A 10350-nucleotide genomic window follows, 5' to 3' on the forward strand; every position below is an offset into this window, starting at 1 on the left:
TATAAAGCATTTTCAGTGTCTGTAAAAACAACTTAAAAAAATAAAGCAAAGCACTGAAAGCTCATCGCTGTCTTAAGAACTACGATAACTTTGTCGTTCAGAAGCCATGATAGAAATGAGGAAGAAATATTTTTCTGCGATGCACATAATGGGGACAGAAGAAAGTGGAGAGTGGGAGTTGGCAGTAACTGTGACGTGACTGGTACACATTTTGCTGTAGTTTGCAAATAGCCAAAACATAATGTTTAACGTTTCTTTCAAGAAAATTAACTTACCAGCTAGCCGTATTAATTTGTAACATAAGAAACATTTATTTCATTACCTTGAACAAACTTAACACCACGTTAACATTTTCTAATTACAGGATGGAATTTACAATTTTCACTGTTTTCTTCAAAAACACTTCAACCGGGATACAAACAAATATACGTATACGAAAACAACATCTATTCTAGCATGCTACGAAATGTTAACCATCCCTACGGCACCTTTAATCAGTCTCGACAATCCACATTTACTCCAGGTTGAAATAAGCAGCGTTAAAATCGTGAACATTCATTAGAAATAACAATCTTGTTATCTTCGTTTTAAGATATTAATGTTATGATCGGTGCTCGATACAAATCCCAACTTGGTGGTTGGTTTTGGAGCGACGGATCTCCTGCAAACTATTCTGTTTCCAACGTTACTTCCTGTCAGCAGGGGGCGCTCCATTATGGAGATGGTTGGGAGAAATCGAGTGTTGATTGCGTTGGACAACCGGCTTTCTACGCCTGTCAATTTAAACGTTAGTATCACGGCAATGCTTCCATGTAAAAAGAAACTAATGTTAGTCATATTTGAAAATATTTTGTTGAGTTTTTTTAAGTTTGTCTCAAATGTTGGCATAGTGTTACGTCTATGTATCGACAGTTTATATTGTTTTAAATCATTGCTCTTGTGTTTGCAGTTATTGCTACTGTGGAAAAATATCCGTGCAACTCATCCATTGTTGCTATAAGATGGACTGGACTGGATCTATTTATTGAGAATCAAAATCTTTCGGCTCAGGTATCTTAGTTCGTGACAGTTAAGTAAACGACATATCGGGTTTTGCAAAGGGGGAATGTTGGTGGATCATCAGTTGATGTAATTGCACGAGTGTGATTTATTTAATGATTTCATACAACCAAACACACTCTGTATTCGGATTTTCTGTTTGTCTCTTTTTCAAGGTGGAGGTCAGCTTGGTCGAATCGAAACAGACTTTTCTCTTGCCTTATGCGAATCTATCGGTTCAGATAGAAAACTTGAACATATCAACGAACTACGGAATTAAAGTTAGTATTTTTTCTTGTATTCTGTATATTGTAAATAAAGAAAAATAACATAGTAAAACTGAAAGTTTTTGCTGCAGAAAGTATCACCAAAGTCATTGAACAATGTCATTAACAGGTATCAGCGTTTCTTTCGGGTTGCGCAAATGCTAATGTTTCTACATCTCTGGCGGTGTCGACTTTAGGCAATCCCCCAGAAAGGTGCTTTCAGAACGGCAACAAAATGCTTATGTGATTTAATGCGTTGATTGATCGTTAACTGTGCCCGACAGGAAGTAACAACGCTACTGACAACAACAATAATAACAACGACGACAACAACAAAGGCAGCAGCAGCAACAAGAACAACAACAACAACAACAACAACAACAACAACAACAACAACACGATCCTGATACTTTGTGTTATTTTGGTGATTATTGCGGTTTTGGCAGCAATCTGTATCGGATTTTGGTATAAACGAAGGTAAGGTTATGAACACTTGTGAAGGAAATTTGTAATAGTTACGACCCATAAGCATTTGCAGTATTGGTGCTTTGCACGTAATTATTTGATGCGTTTTAATCATCATTGTTCGTTTCCCCATAAAGGGCTTTAAATATTTTGGAAACCCCGATGCAAGCTTCTATTATGTTTGCAGAAAATCAAACCAGAGCGAACCTCAAGCAAACGAATTTACACCTCCCACAGCATTTGCTGGGAATGAAGGTGATGTTGATCGTTTATGGATTATATTGAGTTGATATAAACGGCCCTGTCCTTTTCAGAAATACACTTTATCTTATTGGCATTATAAATATGACTAATGGTGCAGCTATTAACAAAGTCGCAAATATTGCAGGCACACAAACATTACATAAAAGCAAAAATAGTTAACATACGATTTAAATACTTACTTGCGGCTTATATGCAGTTCAGCCAAATGGAGTTTATCAAAATTTGTCGGTTGACGCAGACACGTCCAAAAACAACAATCATAAAGAGCTATTCAAAGTTTACGAGACCAACATTGCAGCGGATTTTCATTTGTTTAACGAAGAGTTTAGGGTGGGTTATAGTTTTCAAAAACTATTGTTGTAATTGCAAAATCAATGGAAATGTACAAAGAAGAACCCAGCGTTTCTTGTTTGAAATGATATGCCTCAGATAATCTTCGAGCTTTAATGGCCTAAAGATTACAATTCCTCATACAGCACAGGAAACTGTGTAATGCGTGGGTTTCACCAATCAAGCCTTTCACTGGCTTCATTCCACAGCTCTATAGTTAAAGAATAGGATAAGTTTGTTTGGACAGTAGCTGGATGGCTAAGGCAGTTCATTCTACGTGGGTTGATGTAAAATCAACACAGGTTCTTTCGTGCAGGTTCTTCACAAACAAAGCAAAGAAAGTCAACAAACTTATGCGGTTTCACAACTTCCCGAGAACGCCACGCGAAACAGATACAAAAATATTTACCCTTGTAAGACATAAATGACTCAAAAATCAAATATTTCCAGTTTGATACAAACATTTTTGACAGACGACCATGCCCGAGTAATACTGGTGGAAAAGGAAGACAACGATTACATCAACGCTGCTTATATACCGGGGTACAGCAACAAGAGGAAGTTTATCGCAACCCAAGGCCCTAAGCAGGAGACGATCAATGATTTCTGGCTGATGGTTTGGCAAGAAAACTCAACAATAATTGTGATGCTCACTGGTCTGATGGAAAAGGGAAAGGTTGGTCCTTTCGTCAGATGTGCGTCGAACTAGATATGTAGAGAAAGCTAAATATGCGCATAAAAGTGCACAGCTTGGAATAGGGAATTGCTAATCGGGGAAATTGCCAGCAGAATATTTGTAGGTTGCCATCAGTACAACGAAATAATAAATTCTTGCCACAAACACCTGCAAAAAATAAGTGTAATAAGATATTGGTTTTGTCGGGCATTTGTGCACATAAACTAGTTCGTCGACACCAAAATCGACCAACAAATCATATCCATCTCATGCCATGCATAGACGTGTAGTAATATATGAAGCGCTCGGTCTGGGCGTGGGCACGGGTTGCAAAACAACGACAGTATCACATGTTGTTCCACCAACTGGGTATCGACGTCATAATAACAGCACATCACTGTATGTTGACTGGGACACCGGGACAAACCATTAAACCACGACTTCGGAAAGAACTTAAACACGAAAAATGTAAAACCATGCCGTATCTGTGATGATGAAAATACATTCCAAAACACCTTAATTATCAACTTAAGAAACTTAATTGTCAACAATATCACTCTGGACCGACTGAGTTTGCCCGACAAACAAACGAATATGCAAAGAAAGTAAGAAAAGGAAAACAAACAAATCTCAAAAATCTTCAATGCTAACAAACGATCCATATACTAATTCGGTTTGTCCTGATGATTCCTTTCCTTAACCTACTATAAATACGTGTTTACAGGCAAAGTGCGAACAATATTGGCCAAGTGTAGGATCACATCTGGAAGTAACGGCTGATTATGGAATTCAAACTGACCAAGAAGCTCTCTTAGGTGGAATATACATGCGAAAATTTGTTTTATGCCGCGGAGAGGTACGGCACATGTGGATTCATTGTGGGTTTCAGATGCATATGGGCTTGTTTCAGGAAAAACGTATGGTTACCCAGCTTCAATACGCAACCTGGCCAGACCATGGAGTTCCTGTCATTACAACAAATATGATTTACCTACGTAAGATGGTGGAAGATTTACACAAAACTTCAGCTCCTGTTATTGTTCACTGCAGGTACAGAAAACAGAGGATAAGAATTATCAGATTTTATCATGACAAGCAAGCGAACTGAAAGCCTATTAAGTATACAGTATAAAAATAAAATAAGTTTTTTCCATTTACCTGTTTGTGTTGTGGATATTAGCTGCCACACAATATTTGGGTAAAGTAATGTTGCATCGAACGTGACTCAATCGTCACGTGTTTTCTTTTAGTACTGGTGTTGGTCGGTCTGGAACTTATATTGCCATGGATATTTTGTTCGATGAGTTGGACGACAAAGGAACTGTCGACGTCCCGCAGACTGTACTAAGGATGAGGGCAAACAGAACAGATATGATCCAAAACTTGGTACATAACCAATGTGTGATTAAACTTAAGGTGTGATAAATATTTTGCTTTCGATCTACAGAAACAATACATATTCCTGTATAAGTTGTTAGTGGAACGAGAGGGTCTACAAATGGAAACAGACAGAGATGTAATTGAACTTCAGTCAATGACTTCTGATGAAATGTAAGAATCCTATAAAAAGTGTTCAACAATTAACGTCGTTAACTCATTGTACTTTTAGTGCAGGCAACTTTTAAGGTGGATGAATCGTATTTTAAGAGCCTTTTTGTTCTTTTTCAGAACAAGAATTCAAGAATCCGAGTACAAAATCTTGTCCGATTGGCGATACGGAGAGGAGTGGCTTGAAGGAAACCCGAAGTTAACCACTTGTATGATTACGTTTATTTCATGCCTCTGTTTTTCGACAATTGACTACCATTATTCTTGCACACAAATACAGACAAAAAGACTGCCCTCGGAATTTGGGATAAAGATATTGACGGACTAAGGAGTTTCAATGCATCGTTCATACATGTAATAATATAAGTTGTTGTTTTTGACAAATATTGGCGATAAATATAAAAAATACAAACATACATGTTCTATTTGCCAGGAAATGGACGCTTCTGAGTGTTTCATTGCTGCCCAAACCCCACCAAATGACCAGATGGAGTTATTTTGGAAAATGGCTGTACAAAATGGCACGCGTATGTTTGTGGATTTGAACATGGCAGTGAAGGTACAACCGGAGCACAACAAAAAACATTTGGGGATTAAATGACATATTTTGTACTTTTTCTAGGTTTCTCAAGATAAACCTTTACGATATGGCGACGTTACTCTTACTGTGGAAGAACTTTCGGAAAGTCACTCATATAAATTGGCAAGAATTGTGATTACATCTTCATCAAAATCTTTCGTAAGTTTGACAAAAACAAACTAAAAGGTAGATTGTATTTAAAGATGAAGAAAGTTTTATGCAATGCATTTGCAAAATGCCACTTTTTTAATGCTTAAAAGTCATGTCAAAACTTTAGGTGAATATCATTGCAAAATATAGTTTAAAACACCTAAAGGTTTTTACCCCTTGCGTTCAGACTGACACTTTGATGACATTCGTACAAGTAAAGGGATGGAGTGAAGTTAAGAAACCTGTAAAAGAAGTGGAGTTTGTTGAAGTGATTGAAGCCGTGCAAGGGATGAAGAGAGATAGGAACTGTCGTTGTGTGTTGGTCATGTGCAGGTAATCATAAACCTAAATATTTACGAATATATCAATAAAACCTTAGGCCTAAAAGAAATAAGAAAAGCCTGTAACCATTAACGTAGCCAGGGGGAAAGACCCATATCCCCTTTCAAAGTTTTAGAAGAACATTCGAACCTCGCCAAAATGTCACTCTGACTGCGCTACCAGCCATAACCTATGACTTCTTCGTCTCTTTAAATTTGCGTTGTAGTCATTTAAGTATTTTATGTTTTCGTATAGAAATTTGATGCTGCACAAAAGTTTTTCAGAGTACAGTAAACAAATATTTACACACTATTACATTTGATATTGTTGCAGCAATGGCAGAACGAGGACTGGTACTTTTATTGCTCTGACAAGAATACTTGAACGTCTGAAGACTCAGCAAAGGGTGGATGTTTTCCGAACTGTGAAAGATTTACGAGACATGAGACCAAACATGCTGGATGAGGAAGTAATTACGTTTTAACTACTTCCTCATATACCGCTGTTAAACTTTATTGCATGACTTTTATTTTAAGGTGCTCTACGTGTATTGCTACTCTGTGGTTTTGAAATACTTGGATGATTTCAGCACATACTCCAACTGCAAATGAAGATCTTTCAGTTGTCGAAACATTGATATCTTTTGCATCATTACTAATCAATCATTTTCGATGTAATGTTCTGTTTTTTTATTTATATTATGTGATTATACGCAATTTTGATTGGTTTTGTTCACGGTAATTTATAATGTGCTCTTTTAACTGTTGTTTTGTTTATCTTCATGTAAAATTATGTAGAAACTGTAGTTCTTTGTTCCGCTTCCCTTTAAAGAAGTATCAGAAAATTAAATGTCCTGAAACCACACAAATCTTTTGAAAAAAGGGATGTCCAAATGATTTTTGGCGTTAAATCTGCTTCTACATTAAAAAATATCCAGGTTCTTTAAAATTATCTTTATCTTGCGTACCAACTTATAATTACAGTCGTTCAAAACTTATGAATTCAGAGTTAGATCATAATTTGAACAGGAAACAGGGAAAGGGGTTCATTCAAACATTTTTCCGCGACTTCCTCTTTTACCTCTCGTCTTGCAGGTCCCTGCTAGTAACTGTAGAAACGTTGGAGTGGCTATGAACTAATGAAAATATAATCTCAGTTAAACAAATAGTGTGTTTTAGTATTCCTTGTGTAGTTAACTATTTGCACAACACGTCTGTATGCTTCCACAGTTCAGTCGATCTCACAGCCAAGCACTTTCGACTGTGAAGATTCTACGTAAATGCAGGTAGAACAGTTTGCAACCACAGTCATATTCAACAATGAAGAAAAATACAAGTATTGTCGCTTTTTGCCAAAATTATTTTTCAAACTAAAATGTAAGTAAGCACTTCAAAGCTATGGGCTGTCATACAGCCTTGTGAGAAACGGCATGCAGTAGCGAAAAACAAGACATACTCAAATAGTTTGTAGCAGTTAAAAAATTTTGTTCGTGTTTTACTTTCGCAGATGACCGTCTGTAACCTTACTGTCGCTGACTGTTAAATTGACGAATGCGTCACACCAGCCCAACGCATGGCATAATGCAGGCAGAAACAGGGGTTTGTCATTTGCATAACTTTTGCTTACAAATACAATCGTGGAAAGCGTCATTAAAGCGCGACTCAAATACATTTCCATTCGCAAGCTATTTGTTTTTTGGTCAGGTCAGTTTTTAGGTTTGGTCTCAAACACTACGCTAAAGGTAATCCTAAATTTCTGAGATGATACATAAAAAATTTGTGTGTTTTCTGATAGTTTTGGGATCTGCATGGATTGTAAAGGTAAAATCAGGTAAGGCGACTATAGGCATGACATTTGAGAAGAGCGATCAACGTAAAAACATTGACAATATTTCAGACTGTGGTTTTACCGCAACATCGTTGAATGAAACCGTATTAACTTTGTCCGATGATCTTGTTGATGAGAACAATGCACAAGAGAAATGTTCGTTACTTGGCGGAAATCTTGCCATTACCAAAGACCAGAATATAAATGTGGCGTTGTTTCAACTAATGACCAAACAATATACAAAAGGTGTGCACTCGGTAAAGTTTGTGCATGATTAATAAAATTATTCAACATTAAACATATTTTAGGTTTAATGCGACTTTGGATTTTCTATGATTTTGTGGGTGGGGATACATTTAGATTTCAAAACTATTCAAGTAACGTCAGCTACTGGAAAAGTGCAAAACAACTTGGTGTACTTTGGTACATAGATTTCTTCACAAGGTAATGTAAAGACAGCTAGTATTATATGACAACGTTTGGGAAAATCTGAACCTACCTGAAGGTTCCTGATAACCGATTTCGGAAATTATTCCCCATTCCCAACCCATAGTTGTAACGATTTCCATCCTTATGGGAAAATATGTTTTCTGGGTTAAAATCGTTCATGTGAGACAAATATATTTCGCTATAAAGTTTTTTTAGTGACTGTAAAAACAACTTAAAAAAAATAAAGCACAAGCACTAAAAGGTTATCGCTGTGTTAAGAACTGCGATAACTTTGTTATTTAGAAGCCATGATAGAAATGAGGAAGAAATATTTTTCTGCGATGCATTTAATGGGAAAAGAAGAAAATGGAGAGTGGTAGTTGGCAATAACTGTGATGGATATGGTACACATTTTGCTGCAGATTGCTAATGGCCAAAACATAATGTTTAACGTTTCTCTCAAGAAAATTGACTTACCAGCTAGCCGTATTAAGTTGCAACATAAAAACAATTTATTTCATTACTTTGAACAAACTTAACACCACGTTAACATTTTCTGATTACAGGATGGAATTTACAATTTTCACTGTTTGCTTCAAAAACACTTCAACCGGGATACAAAGAAATATACGTATACGAAAACAATATCTATTCTAACATGCTACGAAATGTTAACCATACCTACGGAATATTTAATAAGTATCGACAATCCACATTTACTCCAGGTTGAGATGAGCTTCGTTAAAATCTTGAACATTCATGAAAAATAGCAATCTTGTTTTCCTCGTTTTAAGACATCAATGTTATGATCGGGGCCCGTTACAATTCCCAACTTGGTGGTTGGTTTTGGAGCGACGGATCTCCTGCAAGCAATTCTGTTTCCAATGTTACATTCTGCCAGCAGAGGGCGTTCCATTATGGAGATGGTTGGGAGAAATCGAGTGTTGATTGTGTTGGACAACCAGCTTACTACGCCTGTCAAATTAAATGTTAGTATGTAACAATGTGTGTGAAACAATGTTGTAAGTTTTGTGTTTAAAACGATTTTATTATGTAGCAAAGTGATGTATCATCCACAATAATGTAACTAAACATAAAATAACGCAGTAATGTTTCATGCAATGGCATGATTGGCAGGATCGCCCCACTGCGCATCTCCTCACTTGTAGATCACAGCTAAAGTATCGAGATCAGTTTACAGGCTTCGCAGTCCAAAATTTTTCAGATCTTGATTCGAAAACTGGCTGACCCAGCTAAACTGCAATACCTGGGCTCTGAAGCTGGTTAATCCATCGTCGTGGGTTCCAACTTTACCAGGAACTTGATTTTCTCTCGCTCCGACTCTTGTTGCTTTGTGAAACTTTTTGAAATTAAGGGTGTTATTTTGTTGCACAAACAAGCTAAACGCTAAATAGTGCGTTCCTAACAAATGTGAAATATTGGTCAATGTGTTGCTTGGTAAAAGCACATCTTCCCAGTTCACAAAAGCATATAGCAATTTTGAAATCCTCAACATATGTAACGTCAGTTTCACATAAATACTTTGCAGTTGTTGCATCAGTGACGAAAGTTGCAGGTAATTCCCCTCTTGTTGCAATAAGCTGGATTGGATTGACATCGCTTGTTAGGAATCATAACCTTTCAGCTAAGGTAACGTAACTTTGCCAGACATGATTCTCCAGTAATTTACATTGCCGAGACTTGATACATTTTAGGTAGAAATCACTGTATTGGAATTAAGGCATTCTGTTTACGTGCCGTACGAAAACGCATCAATTCAATTAACAAACCTGAACTACTCAGCAAACTACACTCTTCGGGTTGGTATTTAATGGCATGTTGTATTACAGTCTAATAAGAGACAAACGAAAGCAAATCTCTTGTTTCATCAACAATTTTAATCATGTCTAAGCATATAAATTTCCTTCCTTTTATTGTCAATAGGTGTCAGCGTTGGTTTCTGGCTGCGTGCAAGAAAACGTCACGACATTCGTGTCGGTAACAACATCGGGCATTCCCCCAACGACTCACTTCAACCAGAGCAGTAAAATAACAATTAATTGTATAAGAGTTAGTTAATTAAGAATTAATATTTCTTGCAGTAACAACTTCAGCAGGATTTGCCACGGCCAACAGTAACAATGTCGAAAACTACATTATCGGTTTGATAATTGGAGTGATTTCGGCTCTGCTTGTTCTCGCAGCCATCCTAGTGTTTGGTATATTGTTATATAAACGAAGGTGAATGCGACTGAGTGCACATTAACTTACGATTTAATGCGCATTGTAAATAGGTAATCAACTTACAATTAAATAACAAGTGTCATTTGTCTTCGCATTGCGACGTGCTTTTATTGTGTATTAAGTACAACATTCATGGCAGTCAACAACCTGAAGCGTGTAGTTTGGTTGGTCTAGTTTTATTAAAATATTAAATCTCATTTAAAACAACCAGA

The 10350-nt window shown here is 36.8% G+C and overlaps 1 protein-coding gene across 1 annotated transcript; it reads left to right on the forward strand.

Moving 5' to 3' along the window:
- The first annotated feature begins 2303 nt into the window (after positions 1-2303).
- On the forward strand, positions 2304-6249 carry LOC145889983 (receptor-type tyrosine-protein phosphatase alpha-like). The gene is made up of 14 exons (XM_082981030.1): positions 2304-2363; positions 2680-2776; positions 2837-3039; positions 3764-3895; positions 3950-4089; positions 4290-4425; positions 4487-4590; positions 4708-4796; positions 4868-4941; positions 5021-5146; positions 5210-5326; positions 5505-5650; positions 5972-6107; positions 6175-6249. The coding sequence occupies exons 3-14, from the start codon at positions 2977-2979 to the stop codon at positions 6247-6249; spliced, it is 1338 nt and encodes a 445-aa protein (XP_082837156.1). The 5' UTR covers positions 2304-2363; positions 2680-2776; positions 2837-2976.
- The last annotated feature ends 4101 nt before the right edge of the window (positions 6250-10350 follow it).

This window comes from Ascidia mentula, chromosome 2, assembly GCF_947561715.1.
Source record: "Ascidia mentula chromosome 2, kaAscMent1.1, whole genome shotgun sequence".
In the NCBI taxonomy this organism is placed as follows: domain Eukaryota; kingdom Metazoa; phylum Chordata; class Ascidiacea; order Phlebobranchia; family Ascidiidae; genus Ascidia; species Ascidia mentula.

Bases quoted from the DNA above. Each gene is read 5' to 3' on its own strand.
- LOC145889983 (XM_082981030.1), top strand. From the start codon at position 2,977: ATGGTTTGGCAAGAAAACTCAACAATAATTGTGATGCTCACTGGTCTG. The intron at 3,896-3,949 runs GTACGGCACATG...GGCTTGTTTCAG, and splicing joins TTGTTTTATGCCGCGGAGAG to GAAAAACGTATGGTTACCCA. The intron at 4,942-5,020 runs GTAATAATATAA...TCTATTTGCCAG, and splicing joins TCAATGCATCGTTCATACAT to GAAATGGACGCTTCTGAGTG.